The sequence below is a fragment of the Tursiops truncatus genome, chromosome 1 (assembly GCF_011762595.2).
Source record: "Tursiops truncatus isolate mTurTru1 chromosome 1, mTurTru1.mat.Y, whole genome shotgun sequence".
NCBI lineage: Eukaryota > Metazoa > Chordata > Mammalia > Artiodactyla > Delphinidae > Tursiops > Tursiops truncatus.
In genome coordinates, this window is record NC_047034.1 from 73076545 (window position 1) to 73102578 (window position 26034).

Consider the following 26034-nt stretch of genomic DNA (forward strand, 5'->3'; position numbering starts at 1 on the left):
GCCTGTGCTCCGCAACGGGAGAAGCCACAACACTGAGAGGCCCACGTACCGCAAAAACAAAAACAAAAAACCCAAACATTTAGTGTGGTTCACCTATGGAGCATCCAGATGAATGTTTAAAAGTGGAAATAGGCATCTGAAGTACAACAGAAAGATTAGGGCTAGAGATAAAAATTTGGAGTGATCAGCATATGGTTGGTCATTGAAGTTTTGGAACTGGGTAAGATTTATGTGTCATTTTAAGAGACATTGGCAGAGTAAGAGTAACTAGCAAACGACACATAGAAAGTGACCAAAAAAAGACTCTATTAGTCCATTCAGGCTGCTATAACAGAATACCATAAACTGGGTGGCTTATACACAACAGAAATTTATTTCTCGCAGTTTTGGAGGCTGGAAAGTCCAGAATCGAGGCACCAGCAGATTCAGTGTATAGTGAGGGAAAGCATCCTGGTTCATAGAAGACTGTTTTTTGCCTTAACCTCATATGGCAGTAGGGACTAGGGAGCTCTAGGGGGTCCCTTTTTTAAGGGCATTAATCCCATTCATGAGGGCTCCACTCTCATGACCTAACCACCTCCCAAAGGCCCCACCTCCTAATACCATCATTTTGTGTGTTCGATTTCTACATATGAATTTGGGGGGACACAAACCTTCAGTCTATAGCAAAAACAAAATAAAATGTTTTTTTTTTAAAGATATCAAGTAAGAGGAAGTGCTCTATGTCAGAGGTCAGCAAATTTTTAGTTAAAAAGGGCCAGGTAGTAAATATGTTAGGGCTTCCCTGGTGGCACAGTGGTTAGGAATCCACCTGCCAATGCAGGCGACATGGGTTTGAGCCCTGGTCCGGGAAGATCCCACATGTCGTGGAGCAACTAAGCCCGTGCACCACAACTACCGAGCCTGCGCTCTAGAGCCCTCGAGCCACAACTACTGAGCCCACGTGCCACAACTACTGGAGTCCGTGCTCTGCAACAAGACAAGCCACCGCAATGAGAAGCCCACACCGTGCAACGAGGAGTAGCCCCCGCTCGCCGCACCTAGAGAAAGCCCACACACAGCAAAGAAGCATAGCAATGCAGCCAAAAATAAATAAATAAAACAAATAAATTTAAAAAAAATTTTTAAGTTATAAATATGTTAGTATTTGTAGGCCACATACAGTCTCTATCTCATAGTCTTCTTTTTTGTCATTGTTGCTTTTTATTTTACAGCCCTTTAAAAATGTAAAAGCCATTCTTAGCTTACAAAAGTCAAGAAAATTGTGCATTGGTCATATTTTGCCAGACTCGTGTTGAATGGTGTTAGATGCTTTAGAGAGGTCGATTGGTTAAAGAATGAAATGAGTGACAGGTTCAGCACCTAACACACAAACACAAAACATACATATATGTTATGTATATGTATATTTAAATATTTAAGAAATGCTTTTTGGGCTTCCCTGGTGGCGCAGTGGTTGAGAGTCCACCTGCTGATGCAGAGGACACGGGTTCGTGCCCCGGTCCAGGAAGATCCCACATGTTGTGGAGCGGCTGGGCCTGTGAGCCATGGCCACTGAGTCTGTGCGTCCGGAGCCTATGCTCTGCAACGGGAGAGGCCACAACAGTGAGAGGCCCGCGTACCACAAAAAAAAGAAATACTTTCTTTTATTCTAAGACTTTCCTAACATAACTTTCTTGAAAGATTAATTTTATTCCCCTCCAGATATGTGTTCTGAAACTGAACAAAATGAAAATGTTACCATTTCATGCTGATGTAGAGATTGGCCAGATTATAGAAATCCCCATTGCCATGTATCATGTAAATAAGGAAACCAAAGAGGCCATCGCGTTCACAGACTGCTCTCATTTATCCTTGGATTTGAACATGGATAAGCAAGGAGTCTTCACTCTTCTCAAAGAAGGTAAGAGTAGGCTTTTTATTTTTTCCTTTCTTTGTCTTTGAATTAAAGGACCAATCAACAATTCAGAAACTATGAATTACAGTCTAAATTCACACATTGGGGATTCCCTAGTGGTCCAGTGGTAGGGACACTGGGCTTTCACTGCCAAGGGCCCGGTTTCAGTCCCTGGTCGGGGAACTAAGATCCCACGAACTGCGCGGTGTGACCAAAAAAATTAAAAATTAAATTTAGATATTACCTTTCTTTATAATACTTTTATTTATTCTGTCAACTGCCTGTATTAGGTGTTACAATATGATGTAGAAACAAAGGCACAAAAATTGAATAACATGTCCAGGGTTCATTGTGGCCAGACAATATCAGTTTTTAGTCATATTAAAGGCTTCTCTTTCCAGCCTCAAGCTCTTCTTTCTTTCTTTTGTTCTTTCTTTCTTTAATATATGTACTACACCTCTTTCTAAGAGGACTGTATTGCCATTTAATGTCTGTATATATTAAATTTATTCTGAAAAAGAAAATACCTTTTTAATAAGAAAAGAATATGAATAAACTATCCATATGGATCAATATCATTTACCGTTATGGAACTTCATATTTTATCCTGATCACCATTGTTTTTTCATCAATAATAATGACAGTAGTACCATCTAACATTTGTTTAGCATTTCTATTTCCTAGGCTCTGTTCTGAATACTTTTCATATACTAACTCATTTAATTCTCACAATGCATCTATAAGGTTGATATCAACTTGGACTTCTCTTTTGCCCTTGTTAATTATACTATACAATATCTCTCACCTCTCCTCTGTTCCTAGGCTGTCTCTCCCCATTTTTAGGCCCTCATTATCTCTCACTGAGAATTTAACGATATCCTCCTAACTGTTCTTGCCTTTGATAATCATGGCTACCAGATAGATCTTCATGAAGCTCAATTTCAAAATTAATTTTCCTGCTCAAAAATTTTGAGAGGTGGACTTCCCTGGTGGCGCGCTGGTTAAGAATCTGCCTGCCAATGCAGGGGACACGGGTTTGAGCCCTGGTCCGGGAAGATCCCACATGCCGTGGAGCAAGTAAGCCTGTGTGCCACAACTACTGAGCCTGCGCTCTAGAGCCCGCAAGCCACAACTACTGAGCCCACATGCCACGACTACTGAAGCCTGCGCACCTAGAGCCTGTGCTCCGCAACAAGAGAAGCAACCACAATGAGAAGCCCCCGCACCGCAACGAAGAGTAGCCCCTGCTCGCCACAACTAGAGAAAGCCCGTGCACAGCAACAAAGACCCAAAACAGCCAAAAATAAAAATTAATTAATTAATTAATTATTTTAAAAAGTATACAATTCAATTAAAAAAAAAATTTGAGAGGCTTCTCCCTGCCCGTGGACAACAGCCAAAATCCTTTTAGTTTAGTATTAAAGGCCCTCTACAGTGTAACCCAACCTACTTTTTGGAGCTTCATGCTTTGGCTTCATGTATGGCTCTAGCTAAACTAACTACTTTAGTTAAAATTTCCCATAAATCTCTTTCATATACTCATTTGTATCTCATTTATATTTCTATCTTTGTTCATTTATTTGTCAGCTTAAGATACTCTCTTCTGCATATCTAAACCTTTCTTGATCTCTCCAGCTAAAAGTAATCATTCTGTTTTCTAGACTTCTATAATGCTTATCATTTTCTACTAATAGTTTAATTTATGTAAATGTTCACCCTCCCCTTCTAAACTATATATGCCTTGAGGTCAGGATCTTTGCTCATATTTGTATCCTCACCATACATAGAACTGTGTCTTACATGATATATATCTGTTAATAGAAGGAACATTATTTTATATCAACTTAATATAAATAATTGGTGTCTAGTAGTGTGTGAGATTAAGAATTTTTTAAAATATTAAAATTCTTGTATTTCTATAGACTGATTTCCTTGAGGACCGATGGCTTATTACCCTACTGAAGTCAAGGTTTTTGATTTGCAGGTATTCAAAGACCAGGACCAACACACTGTTCCAGTGTACATATAGCAGCCAAATCTCTGGGCCATACTTTGGTAACAGTTAGTGTGACTGAATATGAAGAGTATTTGGAGAGCAGTGCCACATTTGCTGCTTATGAACCCCTAAAGGTGAGATATTTCATGCTAAAGAACTGCTATATCTTTTCATGGACCCCACCATGTCCACTTGGGGGCTTCCTACCTATCTGTGATCTCTATTAAAGATCAGTGATATTTATGTTCTCTTTACTTACCACTCTCTTGTTTTTAGACCCACAACTCCCTCATCAAATCTGAGTATCAGGGAGTTTATGCTATCATGTTTCAGCCACAGGAATATTTATAAGTTGTATCAGCAAGTTTTATTATTTATTTATTTGGGGGTGGGGCTGTGTCGGCTCTTAGTTGTGGTACGTGGGCTCTTTGTTGCAGTGTACAGGCTTCTCTCTAGTTGTGGTGCGCCAGCTTCTCTCTGGTTGTGGCGTGTGGCACGCGCGGGTTCAGTTGCCCCGCGGCATGTGGGATCTTAGTTCCCCAAACAGGGGTCAAACCCGTGTCCCCTGCATTGGAAGGCGGATTCTTTTTTTTTTTTTTTTTTAATAAATTTATTTATTTATTTTTGGCTGCCTTGGGTCTTTGTTGCTGCATGCGGGCTTTCTCTAGTTGTGGTGAGTGGGGGCTACTCTTCATTGTGGTGCGCGGGCTTCTCATCGTGGTGGCTTCTGTTGTTGCAGAGCACGGGCTCTGGGGCGCACGGGCTTCAGTAGTTGTGGCACGCGGGCTCAGCAGTTGTGGCTCTTGGGCTCTAGAGCGCAGGCTCGGTAGTTGTGGCATGTGGGATCTTCCCGGACCAGGGCTCGAACTCGTGTCCCCTGCATTGGCAGGCGGATTCTTAGCCACTGTGCCACCAGGGAAGCCCCTGGAAGGCAGATTCTTTACCACTGGACCACCAGGGAAGTCCCAACAAGTTTTAGATATTTTGGTTTCTTTCCTCTTTTTTTTTCTCTTTTTTACTGAGATATAAAAAACATATAGTAAAGTACACTAATCTTAAGGTACTATTTTTTTTTTTTTATTTGGCTGCACCAGGTCTTAGTTGCAGGATATTTAGTTGCGGCATGCGAACTCTTAGTTGCAGCATGTGGAATCTAGTTCCCTGACCAGGGATCAAACCCGGGCCCCGTGCATTGGGAAGGCGGAGTCTTAGCCACTGGACCACCAGGGAAGTCTCTTAAGGGACTGTTTGAATTTTCACATATGTACGTATCTTTGTAACACCACCTGGAAGAAGATATAGAATATTAGTATACTCTCTTTTGAAGAACTCTGAAAGAAAACCTTCCACCCTAGGGAGGGAAGTCAATCATTTTTTACCCTTTATACTTACAAATTTTCAGCACAACAGTCATCATTTTGGCCCCCAAGGATTGGTCCATTATAACTGGGATATTACGACAGGTGGCAGTTCAAAATAAAAGTAGATAGGGACTTCCCTGGTGGTCCAGTGGGTAGGACTCCATGCTCCCAATGCAGGGGGCCCAGATTCAATCCCTGGTCTGGGAACTAGATCCCCACATGCATGCCATAACTAAGAAGTCCACATGCTGCAACTGAAGATCCCGCACGCCGCAACGAAGATCCTGCATGCTGCAACGAAGAGCAGCCTAAATAAGTAAATAAATAATTTTAAAAATAAAAAGATAAAAGTAGATAGAGGGGTTCCCTGGTGGCGCAGTGGTTGAGAGTCCGCCTGCTGATGCAGGGGACACGGGTTCGTGCCCTGGTCCGGGAAGATTCCACATGCCGGGGAGCGGCTAGGCCTGTGAGCCATGGCCGCTGAGCCTGTGCGTCCGGAGCCTGTGCTCCGCAACAGGAGGGGCCACAACAGTGAGAGGCCCGCGTACCGCAAAAAAAAAAAAAAAAAAAAAAAGTAGATAGAGCCTGGCATACTTTCTATATATTTGAGTCCTTCAGGAGCTAAAATTGATGTCTAGGGGCTTCCCTGGTGGCACAGTGGTTAAGAATCCACCTGCTGATGCAGGGGACACGGGTTTGAGCCCTGGTCCGGGAAGATCCCACATGCCGCAGAGCAACTAAGCCTGTGAGCCACAAGTGTTGAGCCTGCGCTCTATAGCCTGTGAGCCACAACTACTGAAGCCCGCGCGCCTAGAGCCTGTTTTCGGCAACAAGAGAAGCCACCGCAATGAGAAGCCCGCGCACCGCAACGAAGAGTAGCCCCCACTCGCCGCAACCAGAGAAAAGCCCGCACGCAGCAACAAAGACCCAACCCAGCCAAAAATAATAGAAAGTAAAATAAAATTTTAAAAATAAACAACAAAAAAAATTGATGTCTACAAGTTCTTGCTGATACATATTGACAAATACTGACTCAGTGCCTCTTAGGATGAGGAGGCATCCACATGGAAAAAGTTGTCAATGAAAGAAGCAAGGTAAGCTATTAATATTAAAAAGATAACTTGTTCATTAATATTTGCATTTTGGGCTTCCCTGGTGGCGCAGTGGTTGAGAGTCCACCTGCCGATACAGGGGACATGGGTTTGTGCCCCGGTCCGGGAAGATCCCACGCGCCACGGAGCGGCTGGGCCTGTGAGCCGTGAACGTTGGGCCTGCGCGTCCGGAGCCTGTGCTCTGCAACGGGAGAGGCCACAGCAGTGAGAGGCCTGCGTACCGAAAAAAAAAAAAAAAAAAAAAATATATATATATATATATATATATATACACATATATATTTGCATTTTAAGTTGGCCTCATTGTGCATTGTGCAGCCTAAGTATTAAACATATGGTTTGAGCATATTTCACTCATTCTCTTAGTGGATGAATCATCCTACTTGCCTAATTAAGTGAAAGTGCTAGGCTGCAACCCCTGGTCATTTCATGAGGTTTTTTCTTAGTTTTATCATTATCCTTACCCTAATTTTATATTTATTGAATGTCCCACAAATCAGATCTCCCCTGAATGAAAACTATCCTTAAAGGAACGGAAGTAAGATGATGATTTTCTTTTTCTACCTAGTACTTTGGTCATGTATCTTTTTCTTTAGCTGCTGAAAAATATATGTATGTTTTACTTTTGCTATCAATCTTATGTTTTGGTACATGGCATATAGTTCTCAATTTGCCCTTTTATACATCATTTCAATTCAGTTGATCTGATTAATTTTGGACTATATACATCTAGGAAAAAGGAATAACTCCAGTTTTGCTTTCTCAGAAAGCCTTCCATGAAGCCTCTGACTAGTTTAATTTCTTCTATTTGAGGCTTGTTTGGCACTCTGTACTGTGCTTTTTTGTAACACTCATTATACTCTTTACCTACTTCAAATCTGTCTTTTCCAGACTATTAGCTCCACTGTGAGGCAGGACCTTATTTTGGCTTTCTATTACTGTATCACCAGTGGGCCATCAATGAATATTTGTTAAATTGAATTATATATACATTTTTAAGAGAATACTGCCATTAGACATAGGAATGTTTAATGTTAATAGTATTCAATAATAAATGTGATTGACTAGTTCAGGAAAGAAATATTAAAACACGGTTTGCTTACATTTTCAGAACGATTGCTTCAACTCTATACTTCATTTTGTCACTTAGTCACTGTTGTAGACACTGTGTATCATACAAAAAAACCCCTACACTTTAAGAATACTTCATTCCCCAAAAACCAGTTTCCTCATCTATAAGTAGGATACAACTCCTCTGTTTACTGGAGTGAATAATACCTGTCTTGACTACCTCTTAGGTGAGAGTTCTTTGAGAAACAAATGAACTGTATAGATGTATTATTTTCATATTTTTAGGGCAGGAGTTCTTTGATACTTTAGTAAAATATCCATTTAAAATTCTTATGTAATATGGTGACAGATGGTACCTAGACTTATTGTGGTGACCATTTTGTAGTGTATAAAAATATCAAATCATTATGTTACACACCTGAGACAAGTGTAATATTATATGCCAGTTATACTTCAATTTTTTAAAAAAGAGAAAAATGAAAAATGTTTATGCACTTATTTATCAATACTTTTTATGTGCACAGCATTGTACTAGATCCCACTGAGGAAGAGAGATTCTTTCAAAAATTGGGGGTATAAGATACTCTTTTGTCTTAAGAAGTTTACATAACTAGACAGTGTAACAAGAATTATTAGATGTATATATATGAATATGTGACATATTTAAATAGCATTAGGGGATAAACAAGTATACAAATTAATGGTAGAGATAATTACTATAAGAGCTTAGAGGATGCAGAAGTGGTTGTGGTCTGGAATGATTAGACATAAATTAATGGATTCTCTTGATACATGAGTTAGGCTGAATGATAGGTGGGATCTAAATTAGTACAGAGGTTGAGAAGCATTCCAAGTAAGAGGCATAACATATGTTTCCTAATTTGGGAATTAAGTCTAATGTCATTTACATTATAGTTATATAACCAGTTTTTCACTTTAGAAAACTGTTGAATTCTCTAACTAATCAGGGGTTAATTTCTTTAAATGTCATCAGGCTCTAAACCCTGTGGAAGTGGCACTGGTGACATGGCACTCTGTAAAGGAAATGATATTTGAAGGGGGCCCTCGTCCATGGATCTTGGAGCCCTCACGATTCTTTTTGGAGCTGAGCATGGAGAAGACAGAGAAAGTTAGAATAACACAAGTCCGGCTACCAGCTCAGAGAAAACAGAATCAGTACATCTATCGGGTCCTGTGCCTGGATTTAGGGGAACAAGTAGGAAAATGATCTTTTTCTAACATTTCTTTTAGCAATAATACTCCAAATCTTTTGTACTTCTAGCCATTCCTTTTCAGATTCTAATGGATTTAGTTTATGTACTAGATGGGAAAATTCTAATTATTGATTAAAAGATCTTTTTTTTTTTAAAGTTTACTATTCTTTAAATGTACACCAAAGGTTTTGGTTTACTCATCTGAGAATTCTAACAGTTCACCAACCAAATGGTTCAAGATATTTTGTAGTAGGGGGCTTATTTCAATCATTTTATCACTATAATTCATTTCCTGTTGCCTAGACTAGAGGATATATAGTTTTCCACCTCCAAAGAATGTGAGGAAGGGAAATTTAAAGTGTCATCTATGGTTATCAATTTTGAAGAATGAGTTAGATCTGTGTTGATAAGAGTAATTAGTATATTGCCCTTTATCAGTTTAATTAGTTTTGATTATTTTTAGAGGTAGTGATGGCTTTATCCATAGCTGCACCCTGCTTCTACCAAAACCAGTAGCAAAGGTTTTCAGTTTGACCAGGATTGAGAATTTAAAGTATGACTATGAGGCATAGCCCAGCTAACCAGCCCCCAGGGAATCCATGTATGATTTTAACTTAATAAGAACTGTGCTGTAATCAATTGAGCTTCATTTTAATATCTCTAGTGTACTGTATTGTATATATGACTAGCTATTAGTGATTTCAATCCTAATTACCCCCTTTTGAAGCTCTCTAGCTTCTTTTTGTTTTCACATTGTTATTCATTAGTATTTCCACCAGAAATGAGTTGAAACACAAATTAGTTTTTCCACTTTTTGCCAACTGGTAACAAAAGATTTGGTGGAGGAAAAGACTGAAGTAATTGGTCAGTTAGATTTTTTTAATGTTCCCTTTGTTTCTATGATACCCTTGTTTCTCTTAGCACAGATAATTAAGAACTATAGTGTCTTTAAGGGATTTGCCTGATTATAATGTCCAAAGGGACTCTATACTGGAATTTGAATAATTCGAACACGTTTAGATTGGCACAACTGACATCAAGTGTCTACCCACAATTATCTCTTGCCCTTGTGTTTTCTTAAAGATTCTGACATTCCAAATTGGAAATCATCCAGGTGTCCTGAACCCTAGTCCAGCTGTAGAAGTTGTGCAGGTACGCTTCATATGTGCCCACCCTGCCAGCATATCAGTAACTCCAGTATATAAGGTGCCAGCTGGTGCCCAGCCATGTCCTCTGCCACAGCATAACAAACAACTGGTGAGTACAGTGTCTCCAACTAATTTACATTTTCTCTAACCTGCTTTAAGATAAATGGTCTGAAATGTAGCTTTTGTCTTATTGAAGTTAAGGAAACTCTTTTATTTGTTATCCAATCTCTGATAGTGTCTGAGAAGTGGTGATTCAATTAGGTTAGAGTTGGCTATACTTAGTGACACTTAGTGACTTTGCTTGTTGTACTTAGGTACATAGTCAGCTTGTAACTATGACAATAGGCAATTGAGAACTCTCTAAATAACTTCCAAATTGGTTTGCTAGTATCCTTCCCTACTAAATCTTTTATTAGCATTATTAGTAACTTATAGGATTTACCTCTACTCCAAACCCATATGAAGAATAATGATAAGCAATAGCATAGCTAGAAGGTAGGCAACAGGAAAAGAGGAATAAATGAGTTATCTAACCTAGAAACTAGAACATCAGACTATACACTAAATGAGGTTAACTATGATTCCAAGCATGGGAAAATAGAAGTCATTTCTTAGCCTTTGCAGAATAGAACAATCCATTAATTATTCCCATTTTACAGGTGAAGAAACTGAGGATCCTAGAAGTTGAGTAATTTTCCCAAGGTCATAAAGCTAGAAAGTAGCATTTTCCATCTGACTCCAAAGCACATGTTATTAACTTCCTTGCTATACTGCCTTTTTATTATAAAAGAACTTATGAGATGTTGCAGTTTAGGAACTCATTTTTTTTTCAGAACCAAATTCAACATTAAATACTATTATTTGAACTTTATAAATTACTCACTTTTTTTAAAAAGCACTTAGATGGAGCAGAATAGAAGTTATCTCTATAATGGCATTGTCATTCAATATCTTTTTTTTCATTTGAAATAATTTAAATTTCCAGGAAAAGTGCAACTTTTTTCCTGGAACCATTTAAGAGTAAGTTACAAACATGATCCTCCATACTTTAGCATTTATTTCTTTTTTTGTATTTGAGTATAATTCACATACCATAAAATTCACCTGTTTAAAAGTGTACAAGTAATATTGTTAACTAAGCTCTACTTCAATTTTAAAAAGTGTGCAAATCAGAGTTGTGCAACCATCACCACCATCTACCTTCAGAACATCTTCATTTCCCCAAAAAGAAACACCACACCCATTAGCAGTCACTTCCCACTTCCCCCTCCCCTAAGTCCCTGAAAACCACTAATATACTTTCTTTCTCTATAGATTTGCCTATTCTGGACACTTCATATAAATGGAATCATACAATATATGGTGTTTACATGTAGCTTCTTGCATTTAGCATGTTTTTAAGATTCATCCAGGTTGTAGAATGAATCACTACTGCATTATTTTTTTAAGGCTGAGTTCTGTTATATAGATATACTACATTTTGTTCGTCCATTTGTCAGTTGATAGATATATGGGTGGTTCCCATTTTTTGGCTCTTATGAATAATGCTACAATGAACATTCATGCACAAATTTTTGTGTGAATATATTTTCAGCTCTCTTGAGTATATATTTAGGAGTGGAAGTGCTGGGTCATATGGTAACTCTATGGTTAGCCTTTTGAAGAACTTCCAGCTGTTTTCCAAAATGGCTACCTCATTTTACATTTCTGTTACCAACGTATGAGAATTCCAATTTCTCCACATTTGCCAATACTTGTTAATGTTTGTCATTTTGATTATGTCCTTCCTAATGTGTGAGAAGTGGTATGTTATAGTGGTTTTGATTTACATTTCTCAGTGACTTATGACATTGTGCACCTTTCCATGTGCTTATTGGCCAGTTGTATATCTTCTTTGGAGAATGTCTATTCCAATCTTATGGGTTGTTCATCTTTTATTATTGTTATACAAGTTCTTCATGTATCCTAAATACAAGTCTTTTTGAGATACGTGATTTTCAAAACTTTTCTTCCATCTTATGGATTGTCTTTCACTTTCTTTTTTGATTGTTTTGCAATTTTTAATTGAAGTATATTTGATTTACAATGCTGTGTTAATTATTGCTGTACAGCAAAGTGACTCAGTTATACATATATATACATTCTTTTTAAAAAATTTTTTATTGGACATACATATGCATTCTTTTTCATATTCTTTTCCATTTAGGTTTATCACAGGATACTGAATACCGTTCCCTGTACTATACAGTAGGGCTTTCTTGTTTATCCATTCTATATATACCAGTTTGCATCTGCTAATCCCAAACTGCCAATCCATCCATCTCCCCACCCCTCCCCCTTGGCAACCACCAGTCTATTAAAAATATGGAATGCTTCACGAATTTGCGGGTCAGCCTTGTGCAAGGGCTATGCTAATCTTCTCTGTATCATTCCAATTTTAGTATATGTGCCGCTGAAGCGAGTACTTTCACTTTCTTTTTTTAAACTTTCACTTTCTTGATGGTGTATTTTGAAGCACAAAAGGTTTTATTTAACAATATCCAATTCATCACTTCTGTTGTTGTTTTTGTTTGTATTTTTGATGTTATATCTAAGAAACCATTGTCTAATCCAAGGGCATGAGTATTTACGCTTTTGACTTCTTCTAAGAGTTTTGTAGTTTTAGTCCTTACATTTAGGCCTCTAATCCATTTTGAGTTTATTTTTGTATATCGTGTGAAGTTGGAGTCCATCTTCATTCTTTTGCATGTGGATATCCAGTTGATCCAGCACCATCTATTAAAAAGATTATTCCTTCTCCTTTGAATCATCTTGGCACTCTTGTTGAAAATCTATTAACCATAAATGTGAGGATTTATTCCTGGGCTCACAAATCTCTTCAATTAATCCATACGTCTGTCCTTATGCCAGTACCATACTATCTTGATTACTGTAGCTTTGTGGTAAGTTTTGAAATTGGGAAGTATGTGTCCTCCAACTCTATTCTTCTTTTTCAATATTGTTTTGGCTATTCTGAGTCCCTTGCATTTGCATATGAATTTTAGGATTCCTTTGTCAATTTCTGCAAAGAAACTAGCAGGATTTTTTGTTTGTTTTTTCGGTTTTATTGCAGTACGCGGGCCTCTCAATGCTGTGGCCTCTCCCATTGTGGAACACAGGCTCCGGATGCGCAGGCTCAGTGGCCATGGCTCACGGGCCTAGCCGCTCCGTGGCATGTGGGATCTTCCTGGACCGGGGCACGAACCCGTGTCCCCTGCATTGGCAGGCGGACTCTCAACCACTGTGCCACCAGGGAAGCCCCTAGCAGGGGTTTTGACAGGAATTTCATTGAATCTGTAGATTCATTTGGAGAGCATTACCATCTTAACAATATTGTCTTCTGATTCATTTATTTAGGGTTTCTTTAATTTCATTCAACAATTTTTGTAGTTTAGAGCAGTGGTCCCCAAGATTTTTGGCACCAGGGACTGGTTTTGTGGAAGACAATTTTTCCACAGATGGGGTTGAGGGGGTGTGTGGGGGGATGTTTCAGGCAGTAATGCGAGCGATGGTTCAGGCGGTAACGTGAGCGATGGGGAGCGGCAGATGAAGTTTTGCTCCCTTGCCCGCCTCTCACCTCCTGCTGTGTGGCCCGGTTCCAAACAGGCCGCGGACCGGTACTGGTCCGTGGCCCAGGGGTTGGGAACACCTGGTTTAGAGTAGACACTTGCAGTCCTTTTCTTAGATTTATTCCTAAATATTTTATTCTTTTTGATGCTATCATAAAGATAATTATTTATTTCATTTTCAGATTGTTGCTCTTGTATAGAAATACAGCTGATTTTTGCATGTTAATCTTGTATCTTACAACACTGCTGACCTCATTTATTAGATCTAATAGTTTTTTTGGTGGGTTCCTTAGGGTTTTCTATACACAAGGTAATATCATCTGAAAATAGAGACAGTCAGACTTCTCCCTTTCCAATCTGGATGCCTCCTTTTTGTCTTCTTGACTAGTTTCCCTAGCTAGAACCCCCAGCACAATGTTCAGTAGAAGTGGCAAGGACAGACATCTTGTCTTATACCTGATCTTAGGGGCAAAGCTTCCAATCTATAACTATTAAGTATGATATTGGATGTGGATTTTTCATAGATGCCCTATATAGGTTGAGGAAGTTTAGTCTGTGGAATGTTTTTATCACCAAAGAGTTTCACGTTTTGTTCAATGTTCTTTCTGTATCTGTTGAGATGATTGTGTGTTTTTCTCCCTTTTATTCTATTAATATGGTGTGTTACATTGATTGATTTTCATGTGTTGAACCAACCCTGCATTCCTGGGATAAATTCCACTTGTTTATCCTGTATAAACCTTTTTATATACTCCTTCAGCTTGCTAGTATTTGGTAGAGGATTTTTGCATCTATATTCAGAAGAGATTTTAATCTGTAGTTTTACTTTCTTGTGGTATCTTTGGTTTGGTATCAGAGTAATACTTGCCTCACAGAATGAGTTGGGGAGTATTAACTTCCCTTCTACTTGTTTGAAGAGTTTGTGAAGAATTGGTATTCATTACTCTTTAAACATTTGGTACAATTCACCAGTGAAGCTATCTGGGCCTAGGATTTTTGTTGTGGGATGTTGTGTTGTTTTTTTAAATTACTTATTCAATCTCTTTACTTGTTATAGATCTAGTCAGATTTTTTATTTCTTATTGAGTCAGTTTTGCTTGCTTGTATATTTTGAATTTTCCTATTTCATTTAGGCTTCATTTAGGTCCTCAGAGTTTTGGTGTCCAGAACTTTTATAGGGGTTTTATTACATAAACATGATTATTAAATCATTGACCACATGTTTAAACTTGACTTCTAACCCCCCTCCCCTCCCTGGAGGTCAGGTTGGTATCACCTGGCTCAAAGTCCCATCACTGTAATCACATGGCTGGTTTTTCTAGCATGACCAGCCCCCATCCTGAGTCACCTTATAAGTATAAACTCAAGTGTGATCCAAGGAGTCCATCATGAATAACAGATACACTCCTATCACTCAGGAAATTCCAAGGGTTTAGGGTTGCTTCTCAAGAACTGGGGACAAAGACCAGCCAATTTATTTTATTTATTTATTTATTTATTTATTTATTTATTTATTTATGGCTGCATTGGGTCTTCGTTGCTGCACGCGGGCTTTCTCTACTTGCAGCGAGTAGGGGCTACTCTTCATTGTGGTGCATAGGCTTCTCATTGTGGTGGCTTCTCTTGTTGCGGAGCACGGGCTCTAGGCATGCAGACTTCAGTAGTTGTGGCATGCGGGCTCAGTAGTCGTGGACATAGGGTCTAGAGCGCAGGCTCAGTAGTTGTGGCTCATGGGCTACTTGCTCCACGGCATGTGAGATCTTCCCAGACCAGGGCACGAACCCATGTCCCCTGCATTGGCAGGCGGATTCTTAACCACTGCGCCACCAGGGAAGTCTGTCAAGATCAAATTTAGATCAAAAATTTAAAACAGGTATAAAAGACGTTCTGGGGGACATTTGGGGAAATTGAAACATTGACTATACAGTATGTAACACTGAATTAATGTTAATATTCTTATGTGTGATAATGTAGTTTTTGCTACTCATTCTTAGGAAATGCATGCTGAAATATTTAGGGGTAAAGTGCCATGATACCTAAACCATTTGGAAAAAAAAAAAAAAGACACACACACATACAAATACGGACACAGAGAGTATGAAAGTAGAGGGAGAGATAGAGAAAGCAAATGGTGGATTGAGATGAAGTATATATAGGTATTCACTCTACCATTCTTTTATGGTATTCACTACACCATATCTGTACCTTTGAAAACTGTCAAAGAAAAAATATTGGGAGAAAACATGATCCCTGGCTTCAGGAATATCTTACCACCTCTTAAACTATTGTTTCTTTTCTTTTTTTACTTTTTATTTTAATACAGATTCCTGTATCAAGCCTGAGAGACACAGTCCTGGAACTGGTAGTGTTTGATCAACACAGGAGAAAGTTTGATAATTTCAGTTCACTGATGCTAGAATGGAAATCCTCAAATGAAACACTAGCTCATTTTGAAAATTACAATTCAATGGAGATGGTAGCAAAGGATGATGGCAGTGGGCAGACCCGGCTACATGGTATTGTAAATATTTATGAATCCTTTCATATATCTACTAAATGGTTCTGCACTAAATATTTCCTTGTGGGTGACAGTCTATTTATCCTGTCTCACCTTTCACCTTTGATCTTCGTATTTTTTAGAAAACATAAAGGTAGATTCCCTTGTTTGCAAAGCTAGGGCCTAGAGTACGACGTTTCTCACAAGAACACAAAATTAATTTTAAAATGTATTGGTTACCTATTATTTACCTAAAACTTTGGAAATATTATTCATTTGTTAGGCTGTGTTTATTGAGTGGCTACTACATGTAAAGCCCTCTGCTAGGCACTTGGAGATATAATGGTAAATGAGACACTCACAGCTTTTGCCCTCATAGACTTACAGTCCAGTTGGGGAAACTGGACTTTAAACATTACATTGTGTTAGGTGTTTTGAAGGGCAAATATGGGATTCATTAAGAGCTTATAACAGGAGAACCTAACCTAGTTTAGATCAGAGAAGACTGCCCTAAGAAAGTTGCATGTAGTCTGAGACCTGAAGAGATGGCAGAAAGAGGAAATAGAGAGAATGAACTAAATAAGTGAAGTGAGACTGACTTAGAGACGGAGCAAGAGACACAAGATGAGGTTCTAAGAAGGCAACAAGCCCTCAGGGGCAGTAGCCCATCAAGCCTTTGCTTGTATCACATTTGCTGAGGTCCTATTCTCCAAAGCAAGTCACCTGGCCAAAACCAGAGTCAAGGTAGGCCAGGACTACTCAAGAGCATGGATACCACCAGGCATGGTTCACCACAAGACATTAATATAACAATCTAGGGCTTCCCTGGTGGCGCAGTGGTTGAGAGTCCACCTGCCGATGCAGGGGGCGCGGGTTCGTGCCCCGGTCCGGGAAGATCCCACGTGCCGTGGAGCGGCTGGGCCCGTGAGGTGTGGCCACTGAGCCTGCGCGTCCGGAGCCTGTTGCTCTGCAACAGGAGAGGCCACAACAGTGAGAGGCCCACGTACCGCAAAAGATAAAAAAATAAAAAATAAAAATAAATAAATAACAATCTACCACAAATCAATCCCAAAAGTAAAGAAGACAGTGGCACAAAGGGTAACTTTTAGGTTTCTGGTATGAGTATTTGGTAACTATTCTTTTCTTCTAACTTTTAATTTTATATCGGAGTATAGTTGATAAATAATGTGTTAGTTTCAGGTGTACAGCAGAGTGATTTAGTTATACATATACATGTGTCTGTTCTTTTTCAAATTCTTTTCCCATTTAGATAACTATTCAATTCAATAAGAAACATTAAAGAAATAAGATTTAAGCTTTCCCTTACCCACAGGGAGTTTATACTCAGGACAAGTTTAAGGGCTTAACTAGAGAATATGATAACATAATATTAATATGTATTTGATACTATAACACCAGAATACCAATAATATGATACAGTTAATGTAAAAAGTGGTAGGGAAGAAAGAGATGCTCCTTATATCTGTAATAATCAATCACCAAATACCATCCATTTTATTTTCTAAAGGTTTTCTCTCTTCCTCTCTAACTTCATCACTAATGTCCTCATAACCTCTATCCTACATCACCATAGTAGCCTCCTAACTGATCTCAATGTGTCTCTCCTACCCTCTAATCCACCCTCCATACTACTGTCCAGAATGATCTTTCTTTTCTTTTTTAAAAATATTTATTTATTTATTTATTTTGGCTGTGCCGGGTCTTAGTTGCGGCATGCGGGATCTTTAGTTGCAACATGTGGACTCTTAGTTGTGGCATGCAAACTCTTAGTTGAGGCATGCATGTAGGATCTAGTTCCCTGACCAGGGATCGAACCCGGGCCCCCTGCATTGGGAGCACAGAGTGAATGAATGAATTTTAGAAAGAATGATCTTTCTAAAATACAAATCTGGGGACTTCCCTGGTGGTCCAGTGGTAAAGAATCTGCCTTACAATGCAGGGAACGTGGGTTCAATCCCTGGTCAGGGAACTAAGATCCCACATGCTGCAGGGCAACTAAGCCCGCAGTGACACGTATTGTCATTGTGTCTTTCTGGATAAAGTTCATATGTTGCAGCTTAACATACCGACCCCTGCCTACTTCTTTGGCTTCATTTCTTATTACCACCCACATGTATTCTACATTTTTCTCATACTCAACAATTTTAGATCCTTAACCATGAAAAGGCTTGTTATACCTCTTTCCTTTGCATATGTTTTATTTTCTCTTTACTTGCATCTTAACTAGGCTAAAATCTTCCTCTAGTAATCTAGGAGTTTTCTGTTCCTCTATATTCCCAATCTAAGGAGAATATTCCTTCTTTGTGTTCTTACATATTCTGTATTATGTGCTCTGTACATACTTCTATAATAGTACTTATCACACTGTATTGCAGTGGTTGGTTTACCTCTCAGCCACCCTCCTAAGCTGTGGGTTTCTTTGAAGGCAAGAACTGTGTTGTTTTCTTCTTCATCTCTGTATCCTAATTACTTGTCATAGTGCCTAGCATATAGTTAGGCCCTTAATAAATCTTTGTTGAGTGAAAGAATGTAACATCATGAGAAAGTGCTTTACAGTTTTATGCATGATCATCATGTGTTGAGGATAAAATAAGAGTTGTCCTAAGTACAGTGGCACATTCATGTTAGTTAAATTAAAAAGAAAGAAAAAAGAATGAATGAGTAAAGCAGGGTCAGATTATGGACAGCTTCAAGTACTAGTTTAAGTAGTTTGAATTGCTCTAATAAGGACTAGTTAGCGATTTAAAAAAATTTTTTTTTTCATTTAAAATTTTTGAGTAAGGGACTGACATGACATTTACATACACAAAACAGATTAGAAGCATGAAAAGTCCCAAAGGACAATCTCTTTATTTCTCACTTTTATTTTTAAATCAAACAAAAATTTTCCCATACCCTCCTGTCAGCTTATTTTTGGACTCACAAACCATTAGAGCTGGAAAGAATTTTAGATTTTGTCTGTCCCAACCCCTCATTTAATAAAGGAACTGAGAAATAAAGTGATTGCCCAAGGTCACATAGGAATATAATTGCAGAGTCAGCATAGAACCCCAGTTTTCCGTTTCTTGTGTATTTCCTTATTCACTGTTTTTTGGGTTTGTTTTTGTTTTTCTCCCTGAAATAAAACACCATTTGGAAAAAATTAGGGCAGATTTTTGGTTTTCTAGAGACACTTTTGTATTCTACATGTTATTGTTTCTCACAGGGTACTTTTTTGCATGTCTCCAGGTCAAAGAATCCTTAAAGTACATCAGATAAAAGGGACTGTACTCATTGGAGTCAATTTTGTGGGCTATTCAGAGAAGGAAAGTCCAAAGGTAAAATGGAGACTATTATATAAAAAATATTAATTAACTGAAATTTAAGGCTCCTTAGAAGTCATTTATATAACTGATGTAAATCTGAGAACTATGCACCTCTATGAATCTGTTATCTTTGGCACTTGAAAGAGTACTGGAATCTTCACTCACTGAGCTGAGGAATTAAAAGTTTGTATTTACCTTTGTGGTTCTTATTACATTTCTAGGAACTTTCCAACTTGCCCAGATCTGCAGCTGTAGAGCTGCTCCTGGTAGATGATGTAACAGTATCGCCTGAGAATGCTACCATCTATAACCACCCTGATGTGAAGGTAGAAGCTATACGGGTCTAGCTAAATGGAATCATATTGGAGGGGAGAGGTTATTAGAATTAATAGTATAACAATAAAAAAGCTCACTTATGTGTTGAAAATCAGCGATTCACATATATAATGCATATATAATAATTATCCTTAGCAGTAATACTTTAATAGTCATATTTTGTCTTTTGTCCACTGACCGTAATCTTTTAATTTCATACTCTTTCTTAGGTAAGTAGAAGTTATTTTCTTTGAATTTCTTATAAACCAAAGGGAACAGAATATTGTTTGTCTGATTTTTCCATAGGAAATATTTAGCCTTGTGGAAGGATCTGGTTATTTTTTAGTCAACAGTAGTGAGCAAGACATTGCCACCATCACTTACCTGGAAGCAGAAAGCTCTGTCCAGGTGAGTTCTAGAGATATTCCCAGACTGATGGTCTCAGGTCAAAGCTCATTCTTAGGAGAATGATTGGAAAATTTTTATTGGGTGTCTCAAACTTGTTACAAAAAATAACATTTGTGTCTTTTTCCTTTTTTAACCTACATCATAGATTCTTCAAGAAAAAAAGAGGGTTTTTTTGTTTGTTTTTTTCTGTAACTAGCTACAATATGTGGCAATTTTTGGCTCTGATTGAATGGAAACAGTGTAGGAGACATCTAATTATAAGATTTCCATTAAAAGAAGGTTAATTTTTATAAATTTAAAAGCACAGAACTGTGTGGATAGTTAGATATACTATTGACTTTATAATTTGAGTATATGGTATTTTCAGCCAGGACATGGCAACTTAAAATATTAAGCTGACTCCATAGTCAATATGCCAAGAGATTTGCTTTTAGTTGACTTGTAATAATAAAAAAATATATTATATTAACATATGTATTTATTTCCTTCAAAGAGCTCAAAGGAATGTAACTTACTGTAGTCATAATGTTGCTTTTTAAAAGAGGAGATTGAGGCCCTATGGGCAAAGCATGTGAAAAACCATGCTGCTGTGCAGGAGCTGTAGTACAAGAAGGAAAAACAAAGTATCAGTCCACCCAGTATTTTCTCTCCCTCCTTGTGATTGCATATAAATGTACATGATTTTCTTCCTGAATCCTTTCCCTGTTCATAATTAAGAAGCTGGATATGTATGTTGGATTCTGCTTGAAATCAATCAATTTAAACTCTGCTCTTTATCAGTTAGTATTTGTTAAGGTACATATTTTGCCACAAACTGAAACATCACTTTAAGGGTACATATTGTGCTATGCCTGAAACATATAATGTGACCTCTCAGAGTTCCCATCACAAAGAAAGTAAGATATTGTATTTTCCACTTTGGGTGGAAATAATTGCTATGATTATGCTTGGAGCATGTTTGCTTCTTTACCCAGCTACCATCTTCTTCCTTCTAGTTAGTTCCAGTACATCCAGGATTTCTCAGCTTGGAGGTCTATGACCTGTGTTTGGCTTTCTTGGGTCCAGCAATGGCTCACCTCACGGTGTCAGACATGCAAGAGCTGGAGCTTGATTTGATTGATAAGGTGAGAGATGTTTGCTTTCTCTCTTAAATGAAGCAGGCGTCATTCTCACTCGTTAGCATCACCTAATATAGTCTGTGCTCAGCTACCATGTGTGTATACCAGGCCCTTTGATGATATTAATGGAAATACCTGCCCTTAAAGAACACAATTCCAACACTAAACATGATGAAGATAAATAGAGTGTTAAAGCACAACTTAGGGACTTCCCTGGTGGTCCAGTGTTTAAGACTCCATGCTTCCAATGCAGTGGGTGTGGGTTCGATCCCTGGTCAGGGTACTAAGATCCCATGTGCCACAGGGCATGGCCAAAATAAAAAAAAAAAAAAACAGTTAAAAAAAAAAGAACAACTTAAAAGAACAACTTAAAAGAATACACATAGATTAGGCTTACTAGATCAAAGGCTGACCAGGAACATTTAGCATGAAAAAAAGAGCTTGCCACCTCTAAGAGTTAAACGGCCCTAGGTGAATGAGACATCTCTACTAAAATTACCTTTAAAAAATTATTTTTTTTAATTTTTGTTTTTTAACCACTAGGTTGAAATAGGTAAAGCTGTGTTAGCAACTGTGAGGGTTCTTGGCCCTTCCAAACGCCCGTTCCAAAATAAATACTTCAGGAACATGGAGCTCAAACTGCAGTTGGCTTCTGCCATTGTCACCCTGACGTGAGTACCATTTCAATACTCCTTTCTTGGGGACTTCCCTGGTGGTCCAGTGGTAAAGAATCCGCCTTAGGGACTTCCCTGGTGGTGCAGTGGTTAAGAATCCGCCTGCCAATGCAGGGGACACGGGTTTTATCTCTGGTCGGGGAATATCCCACATGCCGCGAAGCAACTAAGCCCGTGCGCCACAACTACTGAAGCCCGCGCACCTAGAGCCTGTGCTCCACAACAAGAGAAGCCACCTCAGTGAGAAGCCCACACACCGCAATGAAGAGTTGCCCCCTCTCGCTGCAACTAGAGAAAGCCCGCGCGCAGCAGTGAAGACCCAACACAGCCAAAAATAAATAAATAAATAAATTTATTTTAAAAACCAATCCGCCTTACAATGCAGGGGACGTGGATTAAATCCCTGGTCAGGGAACTAAGATCCCTCATGCCGCGGGGCAACTAAGCCCATGTGCCACAACTACTGAGCTTGTGTGCTTCAGCTAGAGAGCCTGCGTGCTGCAAACTACAGAGCCCACGCGCTCTGGAGCCTGTGTGCCACAACTGGAGAGAAGCCAGCGTGAAGATCCTGTTTGCCGCAACTAAGACCTGACGCAGCCACAAATAAATAAAATAAAATAAATAAATGATAAATAAATCTTTAAAAAATATACTTCTTTCTCCCTATGCTTAATACCACAAGAATATCCCTCCTGGTAGCCTGGTTAGCTCTCCCTTAGGTTATTTCAGATTTTCTTCTTTCCTTTTTTTGTAACGGTACCTTTCAGCCCATACTCTCTTCCCATATTCAGCTCTCTACAAAATACCCCTTCCAGATCCTCAGATGTCTTATTTTGGGCCTAAAATCATGTGTCTCATTAATATTTCCATTATATGAAACTTCTCCTTGGATGATATCCTTTGGGGGTGCTTCAGACTTGAGGACCTTTAAAAAATCTAGAAGTAGAGGCACTGGTATTGCCCTCTGCGAAAGGGAAGATACAGGAATTCTGAGGCAATTTAGCATTTGCAGTTTTGCCAGTCTATGTTTATATTGCTCTTATCCCTTTGGAGACCAAGAACAAATTTTTGCCCTTCAGGAGGCTTCTGCCATTGCTATGAACTTTGTCTTGACTCTGGAAGTTATTTTCTGGTAGTTCCTTCTAAGCTGAGTTAATATGAGCAGAAGATTGGGAATTCCCTGGTGGTCCAGTGATTAGGACTCTTCGCTTTCAGGGCCGTGGGCCCGGGTTCAATCCCTGGTCGGGGAACTAAGATCCCACAAGCTGCACCACATGGCCAAAAAAAAAAAAAAAAGAAAAGAAAGCAGAAAATGTTAAGCACCTTAGAAAGATGCATAACTGTCCACTCTTAAAACCAAATTTTTCTCACCTAGAAATTTGTGGGTCTTTGCAGGCTAATGGAGAAACAGGACGAATACTCTGAAAATTATATCCTTCGAGCTATCACTATTGGGCAAACCACACTTGTAGCTATTGCCAGGGACAAGATGGGGAGAAAATTCACGTCGGCTCCTCGGCAAATTGAAGTAAGGAAATTATCTCATCCAAAATTCATACTTCGTCTTCTTTATAAATTTTATAAATTTCCAGTGGTTAGGACTCTGCGCTTTCACTGCTGAGGGCGCAGGTTCCATCCCTGGTCCGGGAACTAAGATCCCGCAAGCTGTGAGGCATGTCCAAAAAACGAAAAAAAGTAGAAAAGAAAGGTAATTGTAAATATAATCCTTTTTTATTTATTTTTTTACATCTTTATTGGAGTATAATTGCTTTACAATGGTGTGTTAGTTTCTGCTTCATAACAAAGTGAATCAGTTATACATATACATATGTTCCCATATCTTCCCTCTTGCGTCTCCCTCCCACCCACACTCCCTATCCCACCCCTCCAGGCGGTCACAAAGCACCTAGCTGATCTCCCTGTGCTATGCAGCTGCTTCCCACTAGCTATCTACCTTAACGTTTGGTAGTGTATATATGTCCATGCCTCTCTCTCGCTTTGTCACAGCTTACCCTTCCCGCTCCCCATATCCTCAAGTCCACTCTCAAGTAGGTCTGTGTCTTTATTCCTGTCTTACCCCTAGGTTCTTCATGACATTTTTTTTCCTTAAATTCCATATATATGTGCTAGCATACGGTATTTGTCTTTCTCTTTCTGACTTACTTCACTCTGTATGACAGACTCTAGGTCGATCCACCTCATTACAAATAGCTCAATTTCGTTTCTTTTTATGGCTGAGTAATATTCCATTGTATATATGTGCCACATCTTCTTTATCCATTCATCCGATGATGGACACTTAGGTTGTTTCCATCTCCAGGCTATTGTAAATAGAGCTGCAATGAACATTTTGGTACATGACTCTTTTTGAATTACGGTTTTCTCAGGGTATATGCCCAGTAGTGCGATTGCTGGGTCATATGGTAGTTCTATTTGTAGTTTTTTAAGGAACCTCCATACTGTTCTGCATAGTGGCTGTACCAATTCACATTCCCACCAGCAGTGCAAGAGTGTTCCCTCTTCTCCACACCCTCTCTAGCATTTATTGTTTCTAGATTTTTTGATGATGGCCATTCTGGCTGGTGTGAGATGATATCTCATTGTGTAAATATAATCTTAATGACCACTTTTATTACAGTGAGTGGATACGTAATAACTTATTTAATCATTCTCACTTAAGTAATTTATAATTTTTTGCTATTATAAATAAAATTTGCATTTATAAATAAAATACATTTTTGTATATAACTTCATTGTACATAATTAGGATTTTTTTCCTTAGAATAAGCTACGTGATCATTTACTATGAACCTGACTGTAGTTAATCACTGTTGTCCTTTTGGTTTTCTCCTTCAAGGTGTTTCCTCCATTCAGACTTGTTCCAGAGAAAATGACACTGATTCCAACTAATATGATGCAGGTGATCCAAAAGCCAGAAATGAGGCTTTCTCCCCATCCCACCTCTGCTCCACCCCAACACACACATACACATACACCTCTTCCTGTTGACCTTCCCTTGTCTACTCTCAGCCAAGTACAACAGGATTTGATAAAGAAGAAAATTAGTATTTTCTTTGTTCTATGAGAAACATGGTATGAACTACTTCTTGGAATCCCATGGATCATTTATAGCACTTCCATCTCATGTGCATTTGAGGTGATGTGGCATATGCTGGTTGGAAAGTGGGGGAAGATGAAAAAGTCGAGTTACTTGGACAAAAGGTTGGGAAAGGAGATGTGACTTCTCCCCAAGGTCCAGGCATTCACTGGTGTGTTTACATTCCAGGTAATGTCTGAAGGTGGCCCTCAGCCTCAATCTATCATTCACTTCTCCATCAGTAATCAGACCGTGGCTGTTGTTAATAGGAGGGGCCAAGTTACAGGGAAGGTAGTTGGCAGAGCTGTGGTCCATGGCACCATCCAGACAGTAAATGAAGATACTGGAAAAGTCATTGTGTTTTCCCAGGTATTGGTTCTTTGTTCTGCTCTGCTTCTACTCCTCCATCTGGGAATCACTGGGAGGTAGAGGAAGAAATAGTGATGGGGAGGGTGTCAACAGCCCAGGGAAGTCTTTTCAGTCCCCTCATTTGGTATTCTCTTAACCAGGCATGGGAAATATATAATCTTCAGTGAAAAACCCACAGAGTACTTGGCATTGTTATAAGACATAGTCCCTATACTTAAGGAATTGTTTCAAGAACAAATACAAAACAAACAAAAACAAACAAAAAACCTATATCTATGGCATGTTTGTTGTTGTTGTTGAATGCCCCAAACAACAACAAACAAACTAGTTATCATAAGCGTCCACCCCACAGACACTCCCTCTTAGCCTAAGCTTGCTCTCCACCCTGTTGAGCAGGATGAAGTGCAGATTGAAGTTGTGCAGCTAAGGGCTGTTAGGATCCTTGCAGCTGCAACTCGACTCATCACAGCTACTGAGGTCAGTAGGATGGCTCTGTTCCAGGTTCATTACTTTGATAATGCCAGCTGGACAGGATGTATAGCACAAAACCACTCTTCATTTTCAGATGCCAGTTTATGTCATGGGAGTGACCAGTACACAGACCCCTTTCTCCTTCAGCAATGCCAACCCTGGGCTCACATTCCATTGGTCCATGAGCAAAAGGGACGTATTGGATCTAGTGCCCAGGCATTCAGAGGTATAAACTTATCTGTTTATTATATTACCTTAGGGATCTTGATACTAAATTTACTTTATTTCATCATAAGTTTTAGACTAACTCACTTCTAGACTACACAATATTATTACTTACTCTTTTTCCAAT

At 38.9% G+C, this 26034-nt stretch overlaps 1 protein-coding gene and 1 non-coding gene across 2 annotated transcripts in view; one reads left to right on the forward strand and one right to left on the reverse strand.

The window, feature by feature from the left end:
• The window catches only part of NUP210L (nucleoporin 210 like), an 86798-nt gene that overhangs the window by 36633 nt on the left and 24131 nt on the right, over window positions 1-26034 (forward strand). Inside the window, exons 13-27 of the mRNA XM_019919378.3 lie at window positions 1705-1903; window positions 3882-4027; window positions 8432-8653; window positions 9735-9908; window positions 15731-15923; window positions 19154-19242; window positions 19452-19556; window positions 19852-19953; window positions 20949-21077; window positions 21615-21742; window positions 23141-23273; window positions 24603-24665; window positions 25032-25211; window positions 25608-25688; window positions 25777-25908. Of these exons, the coding sequence (XP_019774937.1) occupies window positions 1705-1903; window positions 3882-4027; window positions 8432-8653; window positions 9735-9908; window positions 15731-15923; window positions 19154-19242; window positions 19452-19556; window positions 19852-19953; window positions 20949-21077; window positions 21615-21742; window positions 23141-23273; window positions 24603-24665; window positions 25032-25211; window positions 25608-25688; window positions 25777-25908 (2076 nt within the window). The remainder of the gene's footprint in view (window positions 1-1704; window positions 1904-3881; window positions 4028-8431; window positions 8654-9734; window positions 9909-15730; window positions 15924-19153; window positions 19243-19451; window positions 19557-19851; window positions 19954-20948; window positions 21078-21614; window positions 21743-23140; window positions 23274-24602; window positions 24666-25031; window positions 25212-25607; window positions 25689-25776; window positions 25909-26034) is intronic.
• Window positions 12158-12264, reverse strand: LOC117309679 (U6 spliceosomal RNA). The gene has a single exon (XR_004523991.1). It is a non-coding gene; the product is annotated as a U6 spliceosomal RNA (small nuclear RNA).